Below are 25,693 nucleotides of genomic sequence, written 5' to 3' on the forward strand. Positions count from 1 at the left end.
AAATCCTCCTGATCAACCCCTGGTGGCTGGCTGCGGCATTGGTGATAAACCCTGCCTGCTCCATGTTAGCAGATGGGACATGAACTTCTACGTCTGCAAACTCTGGCTCCAAATTAAATTAAAAGCACAACGGCGATGTGGTATCTTCATGTACAGTCTATGAGCCATGTGCACATACACACAAAGACACACACACACACACACACACACACGCACTCGCATACTTTTCTCTCCCATCACCACTTTAGATTTATTTTTAAACAGAACCTTTTTGTATTTTAAGCTCCTTGTTTAATCAGCCCTGGCTCCTTAATGAAGCTCCTCAGCCCCTACTGGTTGTTTTGCTCTCACTTCGTTTAGGCTACAACTCTGCAATTTCTATTCTGCCCTCCTCCTCTCCTACTCTCCTACTCTCCTCCACTCCTACTCTCCTACTTTCTGCCACATGGTGTTTCTCATTTGCTAAATGAGGAATCCACTAGAGTTAGATTAAACTTCTGGACAGTCTTTACAGGGAGCCTTTTAGCTGCCACAGCACACACACACACACACACACACACACACACACACACACACACACACACACACACACACACACACACACACACACACACATTAACTCTCTCTGTCAGTTTGAATGTTTCTCCTTGTGTAAATTGAGGAAGATTAATGAATTAATCCCTGACAACAGAGAGGAGGAGCTAAGTGGATGATAGGGAACACGACGGGCAGGAGGGGACGTGAGATACAGATGAAAATGAAATGCTGGAGATTCCCCTCTGAGGAAAGAAAAGGATGTAACAGGCACTGACAGAGAGAAAGAATAGCGCAGATCACACAACCATATGGCGTTTTGCTTTCCTCTCTACTTCCACTATCGTGTCTGTCACTCCAGAAGAAGAAGAAGAGGAAGAAGACCATCTGCACGGTCCCCTCTCCGCATTCCTTATCTGCATATAAACCCGATCTCCCTCTTCTGAGCCCTTTTCTCTTTCCTCCATGTTCTCCTTTGTCACTCCGGTGTTCTCCGCTCTGCTCCCATCAGACACTCAGCCCAAGTTAACAGGTTGGACTCATTATCTACTGGTTCCTGTCTGACCTTTGCTCCCAACAGTGGACGACAAACGTACACTCTATACTCCACTTCTTTCTCTGCGTGTCTCCCAGTCTGTCCTGTACCCTCCACTGCCACCCATCATTAGTTCTTACCTTGTACCGTGTGTGTGTGTGTGTGTGTGTGTGTGTGTGTGTGTGTGTGTGTGTGTGTGTGTGTGTGTGTGTGTGTGTGTGTGTGTGTGTGTGTGTGTGTGTGTGTGTGTGTGTGTGTGTGCCTGAACTTGTTTTGTTACCTCTTTTGCATCTTTTACAGCATAAACACTGATCTTATCAGGAGCAGTAGACCTCATGGGGACCAAAGCCTGGTCCTAATGAGGCAAAACCTCATTGCTGAGGTCCTGGTTAGGCTTTGGTTAGGCTGTCCACAATAGATGGAAGTCAATGACAACTCCTCTGCAAGTGTGTGTGTGTGTGTGTGTGTGTGTGTGTGTGTGTGTGTGTGTGTGTGTGTGTGTGTGTGTGTGTGTGTGTGTGTGTGTGTGTGTGTGTGTGTGTGTGTGTGTGTGTGTGTGTGTGTGTCTGTCTGTCTGTCTGTTTAATTGAGCAAGAGGACGTGAAAGTTATAAAGACTTTGACTATTACTTCCTGTTCCTTTTTCTGTTTTCCATAAATTACTTCACTTCTGTCGAGACAGTTGAGTGGGAGAGTGTGTACTTGCACTTCTCTTTTTGTAAGGACCAGTTTGAGTTGTGTGTGTGTGTCTTATGTCAATGAGTGTCCTCACAGAGACAGAACTAAAGGTATATGTACGTGTGTGTGTCTCTGTGTGTGTGTGTGTCTGTGTGTGTGTGCTGTCATTTACCTGTCTCACTGTTCCCGCGTGTCTTCCTCCGTGTGACGGTGCGATGTGACTTTTCTGCTCTTTCTCGCTGATATAAAAAGAGATGATGGAGAGAAAGAGGAATAAAGAGCACAGTCAATTACCACCTTTTCTTCCTTCCCTTCAAAGGAGAGATCAAAGCTGCTCCTTACCCCCCCCAACCCCTCCATTTCTTCTCTTCACATCCCACCTCCTATCAGAGCGATCCTGTTAATGTGTACTCTCCACTCCTCCCTCATTGGAAATCTACATATTCATCTCGTGTGCATGAGAAACTCAACGATGTTCACACACGTGCACGAACATAACTGTCAAATGACGCCTTGACGAAGTATAAAAACAACTCTATCTACTATTTAATTGGAACGTGCTTCTGTTATTACACTTTTTGTCGCACATTACACGTGTATGCTTTTCTTGTGAAAGGGTCATATCGTTTCATAAATCCTTTGCAAACACACAATCATAATCTTGCGCACACACACTACAAATCTCTTTAATGCACCTTTTAGCTCGTAAATCTTTTGTCACACACACACACGGGCTCTAATACATTATTATACACCATGCTGGGTTGTGTGCTTCAGACAAAGAATGATTATGTTTATAAGGAAGAATTACATGAACCATCATTCTGTAATAGTCTGTAATTCTACTCCACTTATACCAAACTCCTCACATACAAATCACCATTATGACACTGTAGGTACATTTCTTCATTTCTTTTTCAAAGTAAAAGCATTCAACTCCGTATCCTTGATAAAAACCACTGTAACTTTTTGAATTGTTCCTAAACAAAAGTCTTAAAATACTTTCTCTTGCCTGTCAGCAGATATAATACATATGCATAAAGTAAAAGTGGGAGTTGTGCGTCAGGAAGTTACTCAGTTCAATCAGACCTTTGCAAACACAGTCAACTTCCCATTGTTGCTGGAAATGTCCTTGTCATGCAACTGCCATATGTTGATTTTAAAAACAACTTTTTATCTTTTGGAAGTATGATTTTATTGTACTGGGAAATACTGTGTACAAATGTAAGATTTGAAGATTTTATATAATAGTAAATATTGACATGGTCTTAAATAGTCTTAAATGGATCTTCCTGAAATCCTGATATTTCCATTGTGTGAATTAGTTTGTGTCAAGCCAGACTCACACTTGTACGTTGTGTTCATATTCATATCAGTCAGGGATCTGATCTGTGTAGTTTTTGTCCTCATGATTCCAGAACACTCACCGGCCGCATCCTCCATGAAAAACGCTGACAAAAGGAAAAAAAACTTGTTACTTGGTACAATTCAGCTTTGAAGTGAAAGACACAAACAAAGGGAGTATTGACCCACAGATGGCTGGGGGGTGCAGACGATTTGCTCCGTCTGTTTTGCAGCAAGGTTCAGTTCATCTGCGTCACAGCACCGGCTCAGTCCAGGCGACGCTTTGAGCCACAACGTGTGAAACGCTGCTTCAATGATATTAAAACAAAGCTCAGTGCAGTTTGTATCAGATCTGTGGAGACTGAATCCTGAGAGACTCCCGAGTAACATTTCTCACATGGCAGAAATCCATCCCATTGTCCCGCAGAACCGCTTGTTTAACGTTTGGCTCGGTTCTAAAATTAGTCAGAGAAACGGCTCAGGGTTCAAATCGAGCTAAATGTGTTTTCACTGTGGACACTGTGATGGTGTCTGCTCGAAAAAGTATCATGATGAATAGTCGAGGGTAAGATTGTGCACGCATGAAAAGGTACAGCAGCCTGTGTCTGTGTGTGTCTGTGTGTGTGTGCGACTATTATGGACTGAGTTCCAGATTGTGCTGCTGTGTGTGCACGAGTGTGATTTATGAGCTAAACTACCTCTCATATTTTCTCTCTCTGTCACAGATCCTGAGTCAGAGCTTTTGGCTCCAGCGATCGTGATTGGACCTAAAGACACAACAGTGGTGTCCGGGAGTGAGGCTACACTGGAGTGCATTGCTAATGCCAGGTAAAGTTATTTTATGCACACGCACACACACACACACACACACACACAGCTCACTCACATAAACACACAAGCATTGAATAATTATTTTCTCGCTCGACAGCCCTGTTTTCTTCCAGGACAATTAGAGGACACCACATAAACCCATTGCTCAGCATTTCTCTTCCACCAGAATTAGTGTATAGACACACTGGCACAAATACACTTGCACTCACACACACATATACACACATATACACACACACACACACACACACACACACACACACACACACACACACACACACGAGAACCAAGTTAACTTAAACAGAAGTCGTCCCATCTGACATCAGAAGAGAAGCTAAACACACCCACACATTTACACAGGCTCATGCCAAATACTGTTTGCACACACACACACACACACACACACACACACACACACACACACACACTGAATTCATTGTGCACCTTCTAACTCTTTTCCTACCCAAACGTTATCCACAACAAACTCACACTTTAACTTGGATCTTAGAAATGTCGTCAGGACTCTTTGGCTCATGAGGACAAAAGTGTTTATACTGGAAAAGAGTTTTTTATACAAACTATATCAGTTTCCTCTCATCCCTCTGTTACTTGTCTTTGGGAACAGACTCTTATTTGTATATATTAGTCATCTGGTTGACGTGAATGCAGCATGGTTATGTGTTATTGTAGCACTTGTTAATGTTTGTTATGATTCATTGTGAATTAAAACACTTGCTTTGAACAGATAAACGCAGCCAGGAGGATAACTACTCTGAATCTTCTTGACTAAAAAAGTATTTTAGTCTTTAAAAGTCTCAATTATTTTAATTTCATGAGAAGCTATTTCCATCGTATGTCAAATTAGTTTGTATTTTATGTTAAAGTGAAATGTCTTGGTGGCATGTAAGGTTTGTGTTGACTCTGTGTGTTGTAGTCATTTCTCAGTGATACAGATTAGCACGCTGTTTTTTGGTTGCTGAGGAGGTAAAGAGTCATATTCTAACCAGAAGGTTGGAGGTTCAATCCCACTCCTCCCAGTTACTTGGGAGTAACTGGGCAGAGCTGAACACCAATATGCCCCTGACGGCTGTGCCACTGTCATAGAATAGTTGCTGTGCATAGAAACACTGAATGAATGTGTGTGTGAATGGATGAATGGCAAAACACTGCACTGTAAAACTTCGAGTGGTATAAAGCTCTATATACAAATACACCTTTTACCATTTGTTGTTAATCCAATAAGACGAATACATAACTGATAAACTGAAACCACTCGGGTCCTGCAGGACAGAGAAAGACCCTGAAAACCAACTGTCTCTGCAGTTTGTGAGATAACCTAGTATATTACGGTTTATTCTCTACTCAGCAAATACACCTTATCTTCAATTATGGTGATATGGTGAAGTAATATAGAATTTGTAGACTCTGATATTCCTTCATATGTTTCCTACTTGACTCGGTTTAAACCTGCAGAAGCTCTGCTCTTGTGTTAGTGTGAGTTATTTAGACCGAGTTCATCAGGCCGATAGTTCACTAGGAGCAGAAGTCCCTTTGTTTCTCTCTGAGCACTTGGCCAGTGGGCAGCACTTAAGGTAAAGAGAGAAACATGAGAGCTGTCTCTTTTTTTCCCATTCAACACCGAATCATTTGGTCTTTGTAAAGCTGCTGCACTGGTTTGACAGCTGCAGACAAATCAGCCCAGCGTCTCCTGTATTTCTTCTACCAGGGACGATCCTTTCCTCAGGGAGCAGTTCTGATATCAGACAGGCAGCCGCTGAAGAATAGTCCACAGAGATAATTCTGTAGCCTGAGAACAAATGGAAGAGACAAACTTCACCACTGGAGTTTTGGAAGAATGTGGAGTAAGAAATCAAATCTCCTCTCCAGATCCATTAACCATCAAGTCTTCCAGTCTGATGCACCAGTGCCGTCCTGGTAAAAGAACTAAAAATAATTAGAAGTCTGAGTGAAAACACGCGGCGCCAGTAGGCCTGATATCAAGAGCTCCAGATCTGCTTTTCACTCTCAGAGTCTTTTGTTGTGGACGGGATCCGCTGAGTAAGCAAGTTAAAATTCTGACATATCTGCCTCGCAGTGAATTTAAAAAGTTTTTCCATTCAACTTTGTTTTTACCTCCAGGTGTTTCATCTGAGGGAGGAAGCAGCTTGAGATCTCTGAACTGTGTCCTCATGAAACTCTGACTTTATAGTATTTAGCTTTATATTAGTGAACTGAGCTTAATTCAATTGTGATAATAACAACAAAATTAATAATAATATAATAACATATTTAATCAGAAATAGACATATTCATACCAGGCAGTTATATGCTTATATCAACATGGGGAATATAGGAGCCGGGGATCAAACCCCAGACCCTCTGGTTAGTGGACGACCCACTCTACCCCTGACCCACAGCCACAGAGACATTTAGAGATTGATGTTTACGCTTCTAGATTTTGGTTTAATTTCCCTTTTTGCAGACAAATCCTTTAATTTAAGTAAATCTTATGTTGGCATGAAGAGAACACATCTGGAGGAGAGTTCCAGCTGCTGATTATGACCTAATCCTCTGTTTTCCTTATAAGTCAGTTGAACATTTTAATGCAGATTCCTTTCCAAGAATTTGATTATTTCATGAAAATGCACCAAAGACATCGAGCTTCAATTGAAAAGAGGTTTTGCTTTATTAATGCAATTTTTCCTCAAACACAGAGTCTCAAAAGAATTGTTTCTCTGTTGTTTTATCCAAAAACAGAATTTCATTTTTCATGAATGTCCCTTTCCTCAACGTCCCCAGTAGCTGAGTGAAGCTCCTTCATGCTGAGTGGAGCTGACGGCTCTGATGTGCTCACTGTCATCATTCATTTCCTGCCTCATTGACACGTAAACTGATGGATTTAATATGTTGTAATTGCCTTCTGTCACTCTTTTGCCTTTTGTGCGATTCTCCACACTTCTCTCTTCTCCTCTCTTCTGATCTGTTTCTCATCTGTTCTCTTCTCTCCTCCTTCCTCATCTCCTCCTCCTCTCAGGCCGGTGGACAGCCTCGTGGTGTCATGGAAACGGGATGGGCGTCGGCTGACCAGTGGGCGTCGGCTCGTTATTCCTGCTCCCTCGTCTTCTGACACCGGGCTATATGTTTGTGAGGCGTTGCTTAGTAACAGCACTGCCAAACCTGCGGAGGCAAGGGCACACCTCACTGTGATAGGTGAGGAACATGCCAATCACTCACACACACACACACACACACACACACACACACACACACACACACAAACACACACACACACACACACACACACACACACACACACACACACACACACACACACACACACACACACACACACACACAGCCTAACATGATTACCCTGGGTAGACCCGACCCATCAGGACAAATGGTGTAAACAGTTTCCATTAATCCCAGTTTTAAACCCGCTCCTGTATTTTCCTTGTACATGTTTTCTGCTCCAGGCACAGTTACTCTCTGTTTATTCCTCCATTTATTCTTTTCCTTTTCTCCGGGATGTGTGTGACTGTGAGAACCTCCGGCGCTGGATGTCAGCTGCAGGCCCCCCCGAGCCGAGTCCGTTGTCCACATTCACCAATAAACCCTCCGTCCCTGTCAGAAACAACTGTTGCGTTCAGGTGCACACGAACTGGCCCACGTGTGATCACACACAACACGCTCACACGCTTAATCACAACACAACACCACGGACACACACATGCTGGTTCGGCGCCGGCAGCTAAATGAGTTTTTTTCTCCCTGGAGACGCAAATCAATAAGACGACACTGAAAACCCTCTGCTCCTTGATATGTGTGTGTAAATAGAAAACAACATACATGCAGCCAGGTAGGGAGAGAGGGAGGGAGGGAGGGAGGGAGGGAGCGTCTGATTGATGAAGTGAAACTTTCCTCTTCCAGTTCGTCAGCGTCTTCTTGATCTTCTATGAGGAGCACCTGACGCACGGAGAGCAAACTACCCGTGCCTGTGAAATTCTCAGAAAAAGAACGGCCCCTAAATATTGATACTCCGCTTTCTTTTTGTTCCCCCTCACTATCTACCACTCTTTTTCTTTGTCCTCCCTTCTCTCTACGTGATCTTCCTTCATTAGGCCAACAGGACGGCTCAGGCCTGCATTCATACATGTATCAGAGGAGCTAATGAACACGTTGGTGCTGATGTGCTTTCTGCTGTGGGCTCAACAGACCTTGATGCTTGGAACCAGATTCCTAAACAGAATAGTGTATGTGTCTGTGTAAAAGAAAGGAAGAGCTTCAAAGGCATTCATTATTCAATTTCATTTCTCTTTTTTGGCCTGATCCGCTAATCGGAATATGTATGACACCGCGTGCTCGTGCCTGCACCCCCCACAGACGACTAACGTTGCCCCCAAAAATAAAACAATATATCTGTTGTTGTTCTCCATCTTTGTTTTGCAGCCGGGGAGCAGAATATCCAGGAAAACTCAAATCTCCAAACACAAACAACCCAAACGCTGCGGAATGTGTTGTGTTGTATTTGTGCGTCTAGGTCCTCGAGCTCACCTGACTGAAGGGGATTAACGTCTCTGTGTTATCGGTGTCATGCCACATGGCTGTTATTCATCTCTTGTTTTCCTGTCCTCCGCTCAGCGCCTTCTCCTTCTCTTGTCAAAAAGGAAAACACTCTCCACCGTGCACATGGAGATAGGAGATGGGAATACATGTGGGTTTAAAAGTTGGCAGCAAACTGTAAAATAACTTGTAGACAAGTAGAATAAATGTTGCAGGGACATGAGAGTCTACAGAGCTGCTGTCCTCATGCACACAAACACACAATCCAACACATTCCAACACATTCTTGTCATTCCAGAGTTTCGAGGACACTCTTAGTCATAAGAGCCTGAAACAACACAACTAAATGCAATAACCAAACCATTACCCTAATCCTGAACCACAACCAAAATGTTCTCACAAATTCTAACCTTAACCTTTAATATAAAACCCTTTATTTACAGCCAGATAAAGTTCTTACCCAATAAAACCTACTTTATAATATTTTCTCTTAACTTCTTTAAATACTTGAATTTAGCTGCAACTGAACTCTTGACAATTGGTTCAGGGCTTTGGATCCTAACCTCAACCAATTTGATTTTTTTATTGCCTAACCCTAAACCTTGCCCTCACCACATTGAATCTACCTTTTCCAAGGCTTGGCGACACATTCCAGACCGGAGAAAGCTCAGCACAAGACTGAAAGATAATCGCTAAGGAGCAAAGATGTACAGGTCCAGTTATAGTGAATCCAATTCTAACTTATCCATTCAAATTGTTTTAAGTCATAGGGCAGGACTCCACAAAGCAAATGGAACTCTTACTGATATGCTCTGGTTTTTACTTTGCCTTTGGCTTCTCTCTCCAAACCATGTAGTCTTCAGTCTGCAGGACTCATCTCCACGGATTCATAACCTTGAAACCACAGAACACAAACTCCGGCTTGAAACAAAAACAAAACCACTTAAAATGAAGCGGCATTAAAATTCCAACATTGTGTCAGAAACATTATTATTGCATGTTCCTCTTGTTACACGTGTGGAGAGGAAAAGGGCACAGAGGTGAAACTTCTATTAAAAACACGTCTTTTCTTTCAGTAAGAATTCCATCTTTGTGAAAACCCCGTTTGCACATTCATTATTTAGAGCGTTCACTGGACATTTCATTTTCCTCAAAGTCATTTCTCAGGCGAACAGGTGCCAGTTCTGTAGGGAGCCACTTTTTCCAGAGATGCCAGACTGAAAATGAATTAGCTGCTGTGTCGCCCTCTCCACCCTCCCCCCCCCCACCCCCCCTCTCCACCTTCTCTGGGCTTGTGGTGTCAATATCTCTCGCTAAATATTAACAATTGTTTGGAGGAGGAGGTAATTCTGATATCACATGTAGAAGAAGAGTAAGACACCAAAAGGCAAATACTCGCATTCCAATCCAGGGAATGTGTGTTTCTGTGAAAGTCCCCCCCCCCCCCAGTGACACTGAGGACACCCAGGGTCAAAGGGGGGGGGGGGGGGACCCATTGTTATTTTGCAGTGCTGACTCCTCTGCTACAGAATGAATCCTCCCAGTTCTTCTTCTGAGATTCTTCCCCCCCCCCCCCAGATGTTTAATGATTAAACGTGTTTCCTCGTCCTTGTTATTAGAAGTTCCGACATGTTGCTCCCAGGAAAGAGACTGTTGCTGTTTGTTGTTTTTTCTGAGAAGTTATTCTATACATATATTGAGTGTTTTTTCTTCTATATTTCACTGCTTTATTCTAACGCTTTGAAAATGTTGTGTTCAAACAGAACCACCTTCTCTGAGCGCCCAGCCCAAGAGGAAGATCTTTGCTGAGCTGGACCGGAGCGTCGACATCCCCTGCCTCGCTACAGGTATACTGTGTGTGTGTGTGTGTGTGTGTGTGTGTGTGTGTGTGTGTGTGTGTGTGTGTGTGTGTGTGTGTGTGTGTGTGTGTGTGTGTGTGTGTGTGTGTGTGTGTGTGTGTGTGTGTGTGTGTGTGTGTGTGTGTGTGTGTGTGTGTGTGTGTGTGTCTCAGTGTGTTTAAAATGAATCCTCACTAGAAGGAAAGGAGGACATTTGGCAGTCTGTGTTCCCATCATCTTTTCAATGATTCAAATTTTACTTGGAATTAAAAGCAAATATTGAATGTTGCAAAAAAAAAAGATAATTCCTCGCCAAGTTAGAAAAGTTGACGAATCGATCAAATTAAACAATTAAGTGCAAATGGAAAAAGACGCACGTGAATCATCTTGTGGTTTAAACTTGACGCAAAACTTTTCTGCAGTGGAGATAAAGAAGAAAATCAGATCTTTGTGGTGCAATTATAAAACTGCAACATCCCACAAATAGATCAAATAGAAGTATGAGATTTGACAGGTGGTCTTTTTAATGACATCCTCTTGCTCCACACACTTCAGGAGAAAAATCCTGCCAGCGTTGGAGGCACGTTAAAAACATCCTTAACAATTTTAACATCATATGCAGGCAGGCAGAATTCAGCAAAGATTTGTATCCACTGCTTCTACTGTGCACGTTAAAGTTGTACAAGTGCACAACTGTATCTCCTTCTGGTTGGTTTCCCTGGGAACTTGAGAACAGGCTGAGACAAAATGAATTGTACAGATGGACACACATTAGGACGGCGTCTCCTCAAAGTTTTTCACAGTGTTGATGATGAAAAGCTGAGGGGAGGGGGGGGTGGTTATACCCTTCTGCTGTTAAAAGTCAGACGGCTCATTGAACTGATTGTGGCGACTCCTCACACAATGAATTCATAACTCCGTCCACTCGTCGGCGGCGTCTGTGCAGCGAACGTGAGAAAGTTTGTCACGGACGCCGGGAGTTCTCTCTCCGGCTTCGTCAAGGTGACTCCGTTCAAATCACATTATGCTGAGGTTTGAAGTTATTCAGGAAGTGTATATCTGGTTCGAAGGCTTCTTGAGGAGGGAGCAGATTAACATGCTGAAACCAAGCCTGAAAATTGCTCTTGTTCGTGACTCTTGTTTTTAAATGGATTACACGAAAACACAGTTTTGAGCCGAGATGGACTCAAAAAAAACCCGGCAACATGCTGCCTCTCTTTTCTGTCACCCACTGGGAGCGAGTGTATGTCCCTCCTCAGTAATCTGATACAGTGGCAGTGTAATTAAATAGCGGCGGCCCGAGGGTACGGAGAGAGAGGGATGGAGGCCGGGAGGAGGAACGAGGGAACGGAGAAGAGACAGATCGAGTGTGGAGTGACGGAGTGAGAGAGAGAGAGACGAGGAGAGGGTCGGGAGAATATTTCACACGTGTCGGTGAAAAGCTTGACACCAACAGATGGAGGAAAAAGTGCGAAATTCATCTCTCCCTCAAACTCCCACTCGTGCACACACACACACACACACACACACACACACACACACACACACACACACAAACACACACACACACACACACACACACACACTCGGAGGTTGAAACAGAGTAATTGCACGCGCCCCCTGCCTGTCACATCTGGCATGTCAGACAGGTGGCTGCTGATTCTGTAGATATTCAATGTGCTGCTCTGTCCCCCATCTTTTATTCAGATTGTTTTTTGGCCCCTCCTGCCACCCTTACCCTCCCACCCACCTCCTCCGATCAATATATTATTAGCAGTCATTATGCCCGCATGCATATTTATAGGGCGAGTGGAGAACCGTGAAGGAAAGCGTGTGTGAGGCTGTTTTTCGTGGGAGTTTGAACGATCGGCTCGGCACTGAGGTCAGCTGGTTTGTTATTAAGGGAAAAGCTGACGTTATTCTCCCTCTTTGTGTTGTTTTTTCACATGCGTAGGTGTTCCCCAGCCCCGGATAGAGTGGTACAAGGACGCCGTGCCTCTCTCCAAACTGGCGAACCCCAGGTACAAGGTCACGGCGGCGGCCGGGCTGACGGTGCGCCGGGTGCAGCCGGGAGACGGAGGGATCTACCAGTGCTTCGCCCGCAGCGCTGCAGGAGAGACGCAGACTCACACTCAGCTGCTCGTCTCCAGTGAGTCCGTCACACACAACCAATCACACATCAATACTTGGGTTGCAAAATTCCGGGAATATTCAAAGTTGGAAACTTTCCATGGGAATTAACGGGAATTAACGGGAATTAACGGGAATAAACTGGAAATGTTGTGGGTAATTTATACTAACTGTATTTACCTTGTCATATACAGACATAAATATAAACATTTTGTTTTGTCATAGGCTGATTTGAGCCCTGAGGAAACTTTGGGCACTTGACTATATGCCTCTGCATCGTTGTGTCATTCTTAACATAGGTCTTTGCACAGTATTTGTAAATGAACACAGCCTTTCCTTCTACATTGGATGGGGTGAAATGTCTCCACACATGAGATAGTGCACGTGGCATTGTTCTGTAGAATAAGATGAGAAAAAAGTTTGTAAAAAAACACTCATGCAATGCCAGAGATATAAATAGTTAGCCAAACAATTGGAATCGTCTGTAAACATATTTTACAATTGATGGATAAATGAATGGAAATAGGCTAGATGAACAGATGAACAATCCTCAATCAGCATGCTAATATATTTTCCCCAGTAATATCATTGAAACTTACCTGACTAGTCCTGCACTCTACAGCAGGCCTCAATAGCCCTGCTGTAGAGTGAAGGATGCTGGGAGTTATCTGTGCATGTGATGGAAGAATGCACAGTGGAGGGTTGAAACTCAACGTGCAGCGTGTGCTGCCTTCTATACATCTTTAAAATAGAGTTTTGAATGATGTTTTTATTGCTCAGCGTTTAATTTGCATAGTTGTTTTTTTTTTTCAAAATTCCCAAAATTCACGAGCTTAATATTCCCGTGGAAAGTTGCCGGAAAGTTGCCGGAAATTTACCGGAAACTTTCCGCCCCTTTGCAACCCTAATCAATACACACACCTGCAGCAGCACTGTTATTATAGACCCTGTGTGGTAAATTCAGCTCAATAGATGTTCATACCCTGTAACCTGGGTATGAACCAGAATCACATGTTTTAGTATGCAGCCCTCATCTTAAGATTCTCAGTAACTCCTCCTTGTATTTTTAGTTAGTTCTCTCTTCTAGGGAAATGATCACTGACCTGTTAATGGATGAGTATAGAACATGGGACATCATCATTAGAGATGAGGCATGTCTTTATGAATACACTATTTCATTTACATTATATGCTTAGACACACGCAGTTATGTCCTGTTGAACCACGAGATTTGGGACGTTTGTGTTGCCTTGGGTCGCAACCTCTCTATATAATGTGGGCTCGACTCCTAAAAAGGTGGATGTCTCCGGACTTCTAGAGTCCGTCCTGATCTGTGAGCTTTGTAATAAAACTTTTACTGTACAAGCAAGTTCTGGGTCCGCGGAGAATTCTTCCTTCAGCATCAACTTCACCATCATCGACACCTCTCGGCTGCTCAAAATATACGATACCTGCTAATTCCTCCCTGTCTTGATTCCATCTCTCCTCCTTCACTTTGTTTCTCATTTGTCTGAGTTAACGCTTCGACTGAACTTGCTTTTTCTTCTCCCTTGTTTGTCGGTGTCAGCTTCTTTATATGAGCTGATTCACGCTCTAGTTCTTTTTAAGGGCTGCAACGACAAAGAATAATCCATGCATTTCATTATCAGTTTCCAGGTGATTTTTTTCAATTATTCAGTTTGATCATTTGGGTCTTTAGGGCGTCAGAAAACACATCATATGCTGTTTCCCATCAAGTACATCAGGAAATCCTCATCGTCAATGACTTCTTGGCGTCTCGCTTTAAAACCGAATTGAACTTTGAATGAATTATCCAAGTGTGTGCTGATTATAATAATTTGTATTGTTCGAAATGGACAATTTCATTTATCTAGTAAACTCTCTGTAAACCTGGAAACAGACATTTGCTGCTGCTGACAGGAATGAGAGGCTGCAGGTCAAAGAGTCAGAAGAGATTTAATTAGAAAACCAAACACCTACTATGCTGTTTGTTTTAGAAAGTGAGTTTTTCTGGGCAGCACGAAAATAAAACATGGCTTTTTTTTCACATTCTAAAAAACAAGTTCAATGTTCTGACTTCACTCGACAGTTTTCTTCATGTTTCAGCTGCTTAATTAAAGTTATATTTGTCTCTTTTGTCACATTGTGTTTAGTGAGCGCTTGATTATAATTAAAAAGTTTCCATGGAGCTTTACCACCTCCACCTTCCACATTTATGCACAAACATGTTCTATCACATAATAGATAAAACCCTCATTGATCACAGAGGACACGTTCTCCATTCTTCTGTCTTCTCCCTCATAATCAACTTCTCTCACTTTTTCATTTCAGGCGTGGCCCCGACATTCACTTCCCCCCCATTCGACCAAACAGTAACCGATGGCAACACGGCGTTGTTCACCTGCCAGGCGAGCGGCGCTCCGAAACCTGCCATCACCTGGAGGAAAGGTAACGGACAGCAGCCGCTCCGTGAGACACGCTGTGAACACCGACTCTGATAAACATCCTGTGTTTGTAATTAAAAACACGCCTAATGTCTTAATTACTCTCCTCCAGCTCAAGGCTGTTTTTATAATTCCCTCCCTCTCCCTCTCTCTCTCTCTCTCTCTCTCTCTCTTTCTCTCTCTCTCTCTCTCTCTCTCTCTCTCTCTCTCTCTCTCTCTCTCTCTCTCTCTCTCTCTCTGTAGGATTGCAGGTCCTGGCCAGCGGCTCGGTGCAGGTTCCCAGGTTCACGCAGCTGCAGTCGGGGGGGCTGCAGATTCAGCCAGTCAGCTTCCAGGACTCGGGAGAATACACCTGCACCGCCTCCAACTCCGAGGGCAGCATCAACCACACGGCGGCGCTCACCGTGTGGCGTAAGACTCACGATGCTCACGGAGAAAAAAAACTACACTAAACTGCTCGATATACATTTACTAAACAGACTCAAACAGAAGTCGTGGAACAGTAATTTATCAGCTGCTGTCCAATCGCATTAGCCGAGGCTAGTGAGCCGCCGTGGGATTGGTTATTGATGCGGTGGACCAGTGCAATGGTGAAATAATCATCTGATTGGTCGAGTGAAGGGATGATTGATAAACTTATGGTGAACTTATCGATTGCCTTGTGTTTGTATTTACATCCTGACAGCTTCAGATGAAAGACTCTCGAATATCTCCGGAGCAGCAGATATTTAAATGCACACATATTGAATTAGTTAATACCAGAGGAGAATATCAAACTAATTCAATTTCAAACTTAAATTTCTCCCACCTCTATTTAACTCTTTCTCTTTGGTCTTTTTCAGGACGCACAATCATCTCTGTGCCTCCGACAGACAAGCGTGTGATCAAAGGAACCACTGCTGTCCTGGACTGTAACGCCACATATGACCCCAGAGTCAATATCAGGTCACTTTTTTATCGTTATTACATGAATACTTATCCTATGAACACCTGGTTCTCTATGTGTCATGTGCAGTGGATGCATTCCGTATAAAGAACTTGTTTACTTCCCTGTTGTAGCTTCAAGTGGGATCGTGGTGGTACACCAGTCCCTCCGACCAGTGGCGCCCGTGTTGCTGTGCGCCAGGGCTCTCTGACGATTGGCCAGACGTGGTCAGGTGACATCGGGGACTACACCTGCACGGTGACATCACAGGCCGGCAACGATTCTCACTCTGCGCGCCTGGAAGTCATGTGAGTGCAAAGAATCCTGTGAGATGTCGGGAGCTAAGTGTCCATTGTCGTTTCTGCCTGAAACACGTTACACGCTCTATGGTTTCCACTCTTTATGCTAAGATAAGCTAACCACTGATGCATATTAACCAGTCTCATCCAACTCTTATTCTGCTTCTTCTTCTCTACATAATCCTGTGCTTTACATTTCCATCAGTATTTATGACATAGAGTCAAATACAGAGCAGGCTTTCATCCAAAAAATACAAAGGGAGATATTATTCTTTCCTTTTGATTGGACACAAAAATCACTTTGACTTTTTGCACAGCAATCAAGAAGGAAATCAACCAATCCCCAGCGAGCGATCCGAGTGATTGAAATCACAGCTGTGATTGGCAGAGAGGACTCGATGGGGTCGAGCGTTAAAATAACAAAAAAGTGATTGACTCTGCAGAACGTAATTTAGGAAAAGCTGCAGATAGGTAATTTGGCACATTGCATTGCAAGTGTTACTGTCAGATTATTACACTGTAGCCTAATGAAAAAAAATCCAATAATAACCACATTCTATCAGTGAGCAGACGCTCTCTCGCCCAAAGACTTGTCAATGCAATTAAAACTACAAAGTGTGGGAATGTGGCGATTGAATGTGAGTTATTAATAGACGTAGTGTAAGGTCATATCTGCGATCAGTTGCCATGTGCACGCAGTCAGAGCCGGGTTCCATCTTTAAAGTGTGAAACTTGTTCATGTAGCATCCACATGGTGAGTGTGAGAGCAGCCGCTCCTCAGACGTCACACAGCCACTGTGACAGGAGAGTCAGGTGGTGGCATTTGTCAATAAATGTGCACTCGAACAATATACTTATAAAAAGGCACTTATGATATATTAATGCAGTTGCAGGATGCGTGAGAGAGAGAACATGAGTCTGAATCCTTATAAATTATAGAACGACGAGAGGTTGCATGTGTCAAACTCTGAGGGAGGGAGTGGATCTCTGATTAGGGCTCCGCGGAAAATATGTGGGGGAACGAAGGGCTTTCTGTACGACTGTGTGTGTGTGTGTGTGTGTGTGCGTGTGCGTGTGTGTGTGTGTGTGTGTGTGTGTGTGTGACTGACATTCTCGTTAGCTCAGTATCAACGGGTCACAGAGGGTAACAGACGCCGGCGTCTGAGGAGACAGACTAATTACCAGCAGGTTATTGGTTCAGCTCCCACAAGACCCACCCATGTGTTTGTGAGTGTGTGTGTCTGTGTGTGTTTGTGTGTGCGTTTGCTGCGTGAAGGTGTCGGCTCTAACGTTCACTAAGCTCATCTATTAATTAATACAATCATGTCAGCTCGGAGAAGAAAACATCATTCTCATTTCCCCTCGCTCCCTCTCTGCCTCACTCACTGCCGTACTTGCTTCTTCCTCTTCGTTCTCTCTCTCTCTCTCTCTCTCTCTCTCTCTCTCTCTCTCTCTCTCTCTCTCTCTCTCTATCTCTCTCTCTCTGTTTTCCTCATTTTCTGACATGTTCAACACATGAATATTAAAAATGTAAAGCAGCGCCAACAAAAAACAAGCGTTGACGCATTTGAACTGCATCATATTCTGATGAAACTTGAGGCTGCGGTCTGTCAAGAGGAGACCCCTCGGATTGGATATTCACACATCATTGATTATAATAATTAATAAGTAATAATTGATGAGCTTATGAATATGAGATGCAGCCAGTATGGGCTCAAGGGACTTTTTTTTCATCAAGATTTCAGTGTAAATATATTTATATTGATCTTTTATGTGCTCTGTTAATATCCTCACTCTTATTATTACCTTCACCCAGAGAGAACCTGATATCTGATTTCCCTTTCCTCTCCTCCTTCAGGCCAACTGTTTTTGAAACAGAGATATGAGCCACTAAATTCAGTTTAATCAAACGTCTGGACACTCTGTATTGCTTTCATGAATATATCTGTGTTGCTGTCTTTGTTATTAACATGGCAGCGATGCACAAGCGTTCACAGGGGGACGGCCAAGTGTTTGGAGGATTTTGGTTTTAATAGATGTTGTAAGATATGTGCAGCAAACCTACAGGGGGAAAAATATCAGCATAAAAAATAGGCAAACCACAGATATATATATAAAAGGTATTCATCCACTGGGACTGGTCCCGGACTGTCGGTGCCAACATTATTCTACCACACACATCTAATAGAAAAGCAAAACACAGGCAACAAATATCAGTCTGATGAGACGTCTTGGCACATTTTCACAGACTTGTTTATAGTTTATATTAGTTTCACACGTTGGAAAATATGGTGATTTGCTTCCGTGTGGAGAGTTAGATGAGAAATAGATACTTCTTCACTTCGGCAGCGGAAATATAAATCGAGAGCTGAAACTAGTTTGAGAAAAAGACTGGAATCAGGTCTGGTTTGGTCTGAAGGTAAAAATACATCTGCTTGCAAAATTTACAAGTTATGCACAACTTTTTATTTAATCTGTAGAAAAACCAGTTTATATCAAGTGTGAAAATGACTAGTTGTGGTTTTACTGGGAGTTGTGTGTTCGAACTGTTCTTTCTACTTTCTCCACTGGTTGCAACCGAGAAATAGATGAATAGGTTTTACGTTTTTCAATCAATTCCTTTGGTTGTTAGTTGTAACCATGGGAATATTTTTATATAACACTTCCTTTCGTCCTAATTAAAACCTGTAGAGATGCTATTGGTTTGATTTTGTTTCTTTTTGATGGACAGAGCTCGGCTGTTTCCTCCCATTTCCTGTCTTTGTACGATGCTAAGCTAACCAGCTGCTGCCTCTAGCTTCCTGTTCAGTGCTCAGATCCTTTCATCTAATTCTTGGCAAAAATGCCAAAACAACTTTTCCTCATAAGACTCAGTTCTGATGAATTCACTGGAGAAATGACTGTTAAGCTCATGTGATGTTGTTTTGTGTTGGCTGTTCTCAGAGAGCTGCCTCACTCCCCCCGCTCCCTGACGGCCCGGCTCAACGACTCCGACTCCCGCTCCGTCCACCTGTCCTGGCTCCGCCCCTTCGATGGAAACTCCCCTCTTCTGTATTACCTGCTGGAGCTATCGGAGAACAGTACGTATCTGTGTGTGTGTGTGTGTGTGTGTGTGTGTGTGTGTGTGTGTGTGTTCATTCTTCTAGTCCCTGAGCAGCAAAGCGGCAAACAGCTGTACACTTGCTGTCTACCAGGCACTGACACACACTCATTTACAAGAGGCAGACATATGGAGAATGGTGTTGCTGTGTAAATGTTCATCCTGGTTCCCTATAAATAAACTCTTATTTTCCCTCCCTCCCTCCATCCATCCCTCCCTCCCTCGTTACGACTCCCCCTCTCGTTCTGTCGCTCACTCGCTCCACGGCAGATGTTTTAACAGCAGGCTGGCTCTCTGTCAAAAGAGAAGGAGAGGTGGGGGAGAGAAAGATGAGAGCGGGACCAAGGAGGGTAGAGAGACAGGAGGGAGACGGCTGCAGAGCCACTCTCTCTCCGGCTGTAAACTAAAGGGACGAGTGGTTCGGCGAAAACATTACGTGCACAGCTGAGCACCTGGCTCGTGACTGAGGGACGAGTGGGAAACGATGACACATTATAGTTTAGACATTTTGAATAATCTCCGCTCTGATTGTGAAGGGGGATTGTGCTGGATGTGAGAGTTAATCTGGAGATGGATGGTGTTTGAGGTGGAGGTATTCATTCTCAATCCCGGAGGCGTCAGGGAGCCCGGGCTGATGATCCGTACAGAGAGCTAACAAGGGAACAGGTGTATCGCCATCAAATCGGCCCTGACAAAGCAGAAAGGAGGATTGTAGTGGCCACATTCCATTAGTCTTCATGTGCTGCTGCTCTAATGGAACAAATATGTCTAAACCTCGGCTCATCTCGACAAAACGTTGTTGTGTCTCCGGGAAAGTCTGAGTGTCGCCTCACAGAGACAATATGGATCTGGCTTCCTGACTCAACCTTGGATGCTTCAAATGCTACCACAGAAAAAAGAGTCTTCCTCTGACCGAAAAACAAATGACACAATGTATTCCAAGTGAAAAAGAATAAAAACTAAATCAACAAAATAAACCTAAGCCATAGAATTGCCATAATCCTGATAACGTTTAGAGGGAAAGCATGAATAGGACTTCAAGTATTCTGCTGTCGCAATTTCAACTGCTGCTCTTCAGACGGTACTTTCCAAAACAATGATAAAAAAAAAAAAAAAAAATTGTATGAACGAGAGAGAGAGAGAGACGCGGAGAAAATCCGGCGAGAGACAAAAACAGGGACGGATGAAGAGAGATATCCGGGAAAGCTGAGAGTTTAAATGTCAATTTCTGTGAAGACTGAACCAAGGCATTGAGGAATGAGAGAGTTCTGTTTACTACCTATTGTGTGTGTGTGTGAGGTTGTGTTATATATTAGATTCTTACGTTGTGTATTTCCATGTTAGACCGTCCCTCTCTCTTATTCTGACATGTAGCTGCTGCTGTGACACTAGTGTAACTGTCTCTTCAGAAGAAAGATAAGTTTTCAACAAGCTGGCACGGACACACACCGGCTTCCTTCTTAATCTCCTTCTTCCATCTAAACTTTCCTCCATCCTTCCATCGCCTCTTTTATCTGTTCCTCCCCCTCTATACTTTTGATTCATGGGTCCTGAGTGTCTCTGTGTGTCCTGCAGCCACCAGATATTATCAGCCCCTAATCTTTGGTCCCCTCCGTCTAGACTCGCCGTGGAAGGTGTACCTATCGGAGGTCGATCCCGCCGTGTCCCAGGTGTCGGTGGGCGGGCTCACACCGGCCAGGACCTATCAGTTCAGACTCTGTGCTGTCAATCAAGTGGGCCGGGGTCAGTACAGCGCGGAGACACAACGGTAAGAGAGCAACACGGACTCACTATTACCGATACTTTACTTCCCGTGATGCCACACTCCCACAATCACTATTTCACTGATGTTTTCCACAGAAAGCATGAAACCCGTTCTTTATGTAGAACACGCGATGATTTGTGTGAAATAGATTTTTATTTGCCCTGTTCCATCTCTGTGTAATAGACTTGGTCACACTGCCTCACACAAACTGGGAATGAATAAACAGAAACCTTTCTACAGTCACAAGCCGCAGTGTATGCACCCACACACACTCTAATTTGTGTGTCTAAGTAAGTGGCAGTGTGTGTGTGTGTGTCCCTGTGTGTGTGTCTGTGTGTGTGTAGGTTATCATGTGGATGAATAGGAATATGGGATTCAGAATGGGGATGAAACATGGAGGATTCTAACAAGGCAAGGATGAAGGGAGCAGTCGTTTTTGTTTAGAATCCATTTCCTTTGCAATGAGCAATTTATATTCATCACATCCATGTCTACACTGTGTGTGTGTGTGTCTGTGTGTGTGTGTGTGTGTGTGTGTGTGTGTGTGTGTGTGTGTGTGTGTGTGTGTTTGTGTGTGAGCAAAAATGATGAAATTAATGGTTCCTCGTGTGTATAAAAAGAGAGCGTTGGCCTGAAAAGTAAATAAATTGCCGTGCAGATGTTTTTATGTCAGTGTGTTTGAGTTTCATGTTTATCCCAAGAGACAAAACCCTCATGGGGATAATTATGATGCCATAGCAGTGATGGAACTGCAGTGACCGAGGGTTTAGGGGAGTTGTGGCGAGAGTTTTAGTTAAAGACTCCACACCAAATCTCCGTCACGTGCACAATGCAACAGATGTGACACACACACACACACACACACACACACACACACACACACACATGAACATGGTTTTTCTCTGGCTGCAGAGTCTGACCAGAGGCAGATGCCAGTTGCATTTCAGCCAAATAGACTCAGCAGCATCAACGGGAGCTGTAGACGTCACGTTCACACGCCTCAGATCGCTCTCTTCCACTTTCCTTCCCCCCCTCAGCGTGTAGTTCTGTCCTCTCCAGCTTGTCATACTCTGAATCTTTCTCCCCTTTGTTCTCCTTTTATCCAAAGAATGGCTTGAGTGCTTCTTGTTTTCAGCCGTTACTCTCCTCCTACATGCACCAGGGTATTGTTTGTGTCCAACAGCCGGGCTCTATAGTCCAAGGTTGGTTGTCAGGGGCCCTGGAGAGTAGATTGGATTGATCCCCTTCAAACGAATGACTGGCAGGAGGACAAGTCATCACTGGTCGGCGCATCAGACCAGATGGACACCTCTCTACTTCGGGGTTTGGTTTCATACGTAACCACGTGCACTCGGCCTCTCATCTGCTGGACGTCTGCCTGGACGTGCACACGATTAGTCGCCGATGCCAAAGCTGAGGCCGCACTTGAAAACACCGGGAAGAGAGCGAGGCGGAGGGAGAGTGTCCTGCTGGAGCCTGGGTGCCAAATGAGAAGGACGACAAACTACAGTGATGTGGACGGAGGGAGGGAACAGAGGAGCGAGTGAAGGAGCGGTTTTGTAATATTGATGACAAGAAGCCCTTATTAAAGTTTGAACGTCCAGCTGCTTCTGCACGCTCCCATTTTGTTCTTCTCCTGATGAGGATCTTTAACACGACAACATTCATTTATACTTTAAACTCTTTTGATGTTCTCCCCCCGGGTCTGTTTGTTTGTCTATTGGTTTGTTGCTACTGGATGGATTACCATGATATTTGGTGGAAGGATACGATGACGCTCCGGGAAGAAGCCTTTTAATTTTGCTGTGGATCCAGGAATTTATTTGAATGTTCTTTATCAATGTGGGATTCTCAGCATCTTCCTCGATTTCTGGAAAAGTAATTCAGGGCTCTTGATGAAAACAACTCAGCGGGCTGATATGTATCCATATTAGGGTTGCAAAATTCCGGGAATATTCAAAGTTGGAAACTTTCCATGGGAGTAAACGGGAATTAACGGGAATTAACGGGAATAAACTGGAAATGTTGTGGGTAATTTATACTAACTGTATTTACCTTGTCATATACAGACATAAATATAAACATTTTGATTTTTCATAGGCTGATTTGAGCCCTGAGGAAACTTTGGGCACTTGACTATATGCTTCTGCATCGTTGTGTCATTCTTAACATAGGTCTTTGCACAGTATTTGCAAATGTACACAGCCTTTCCTTCTACATTGGATGGGATGAAACGTCTCCACACATGAGATAGTGCACGTGGCATTGTTCTGTAGAATAAGATGAGAAAAAAGTTTGTAAAAAAACACTAATGCAATGCCAGAGATATAAATAGTTAGCCAAACAATTGGAATTGTCTGTAAAAATATTTTACAATTGATGGATAAATGAATAGAAATAGGCTAGATGAACAGACAGCAGGCCTCAATAGCCCTGCTGTAGAGTGAAGGATGCTGGGAGTTATCTGTGCATGTGATGGAAGAATGCACAGTGGAGGGTTGAAATTCAACATGCAGCGTGTGCTGCATTCCATACATCTTTAAAATAGAGTTTTGAATGATGTTTTTATTGCTTAGCGTTTAATTTGCATAGTTGTTGTTTTTTTTCCAAAATTCCCCAAATTCCCGAGCTTAATATTCCCGTGGAAAGTTTCTGCGAAGTTTCCGGAAATTTACCAGAAACTTTCCGCCCCTTTGCAACCCTAATACATATACAAATCTGGATCTAGGGAATTAAAGTGTGGTTTCATAAGGGCTCTACTCAGAGCTTCTCACCCTGCGTGTCTGTTCTCGCCTCCTCTCGCACAAGAGAGAACCATGTTTCCAGGAAAAGAGGTCATGAGAGACGATCCTCCAGTGAGAGCATGTGAACGATTGTGATCAGAGCTGAAAAACATTACTTCTTAATGCAGAAACTCTTTCTATGAATCCAATTATACCATCTGGACTGTCACACACACGGGGATTTACTCATGCATGGCGTGCACTCACACCATTACCGTCTGTACAGAGGAAGCATTAACACATAAGACAGATTATGCAGAAATGCCCCAAACTTCCAGGCATCATCGCAACTTTAAACCATCCGTCTCCGTTCTCTTTTCTTTACATTTTTTTTTATTCCAGCTGTTCAGTCAGCACCAGAACTTATTAGAATATCTCCGCCGGGGGTTTCTACTGTCAAAGCGTAGAAACATACACAAGCCTAATGTGCATGTGGATGTTTTTAATGCTTTGGGAGCTTCACAGATTTATCATTTGCAAGGGATTTGCTCTTTTGCTTTCCAACATCTTCTCTGTGAATCTGTGGTTCATTGTTGCTGCAAAGGTTCTTTTAATGTGGCGAGTGATTACTCTAGTTTATGATGTGGAGCAGATGATTGCAGAGAGAAGAGCTCTGCCAGAGGAGAAGCTCATTATTAGTTAAATTACATGTTGTCTTTGGACATTTGGAACAGGAGGAAATAAGCTGCAGCCTCCTCCTACATGTACCTGGCTGGATTCCACTGATACCGGCAATATAAGCAGGACGTACACTGGCACATAAATATAAGCCTGAGTCATCTCATTACTGTGTGTTTATATAGGTCTGATGTTTACTGTTTGGAGGGGGTGCAGAGGAACAGCAGTAAAACTCACTCTGCGGTTCTGGGAACATTTTTAGATGTGAGCTTGAAACACAAACAACAAACACTATACGTTCTATATATATATATATATATACGAGTCAAAATAAAACAGGAATGAGGTAAATTCAGAACTTTAACTTGAGCTTTTCAAAATGATGCAGTATCGCATAGAATTAGAAGTTTTTGGAGGTCAGTAGATTTAGATATTGTTTGTATCTAAGCAGGGGCGATCGCTGACAAGTCACTAACTAATAACACAAACTATAAATATGACAACAAATACAATTTTTTAACTATATTAAATGTTGTAGGGCTTCACTCAAAGCTATAGAGTAAACAAGGATTGAGTTAAATGTGCACTTTACTGAATCAGGAGTTGTGCGACTCTTAAACTAACCCGAGCCCCTATAATTGGCTCCTCTGTGTAAACTGTGTCCCTTCATGGGCCCCTCATTTAGAAAGATCCTGAATCCGGCACTGCATACAAGAGAAATGCATTTACTAATTTGCTAAATTTAATGAAATCAAGAATGTAGTCCCAGGGGCTGATGGCAGAGCTCGAGCTCTACAGAGATTCTAGTGAGAGAATATTTTGCAGATCATAAATTAAAATTAACTAAATTAAATTAAAATGATTTTAGCACAACGGATCTCCTTAGTTCCTCCTGTTCATGAATATCTGTACCAAATATGATATGGTTATGTATCTGGTAGCGGTAGAGAGGATTCACAGGAGATTCATGAACTCACTGTGGCACTAGAGGAAAAGTCCAGGGATCCTCATCCTGTTCAAGAATTCATTCCAATCCATCAGTGAGCCGCTGACACATTGGAGTCAACAGTGATAATGATTTTGAATGGCTCACCACTGTCCATGAGCCAAAACACGTCTCTTTCCAGGCGTCGCTTCTACGAGAATGTTGTTTATCACCAGCAGCACCGAGGATCAGCGACTGTAGCCGACACTCACGTCCATCGACCGCTCATTGTTTGAGAAAAGCTCTAATCGGCCTCAAATTAGCCGAACCCGATAAACGGATGGACCTCTTGTCTGGATGCAGGTCGTTAGTGTTTCCCTGCT

General features: G+C 43.4%; 1 protein-coding gene across 1 annotated transcript in view; it reads left to right on the forward strand.

The window, feature by feature from the left end:
• Positions 1 to 25,693, forward strand: part of LOC133015790 (protein sidekick-1-like) — a 159,287-nt gene that overhangs the window by 60,843 nt on the left and 72,751 nt on the right. Inside the window, exons 7-16 of the mRNA XM_061083067.1 lie at positions 3,816 to 3,918; positions 6,956 to 7,131; positions 10,248 to 10,331; positions 12,277 to 12,471; positions 14,783 to 14,899; positions 15,139 to 15,306; positions 15,738 to 15,840; positions 15,955 to 16,128; positions 19,063 to 19,199; positions 20,840 to 20,987. Of these exons, the coding sequence (XP_060939050.1) occupies positions 3,816 to 3,918; positions 6,956 to 7,131; positions 10,248 to 10,331; positions 12,277 to 12,471; positions 14,783 to 14,899; positions 15,139 to 15,306; positions 15,738 to 15,840; positions 15,955 to 16,128; positions 19,063 to 19,199; positions 20,840 to 20,987 (1,405 nt within the window). The remainder of the gene's footprint in view (positions 1 to 3,815; positions 3,919 to 6,955; positions 7,132 to 10,247; positions 10,332 to 12,276; positions 12,472 to 14,782; positions 14,900 to 15,138; positions 15,307 to 15,737; positions 15,841 to 15,954; positions 16,129 to 19,062; positions 19,200 to 20,839; positions 20,988 to 25,693) is intronic.

Source organism: Limanda limanda, chromosome 2 (assembly GCF_963576545.1).
Source record: "Limanda limanda chromosome 2, fLimLim1.1, whole genome shotgun sequence".
Taxonomy (NCBI): Eukaryota; Metazoa; Chordata; class Actinopteri; order Pleuronectiformes; family Pleuronectidae; genus Limanda; species Limanda limanda.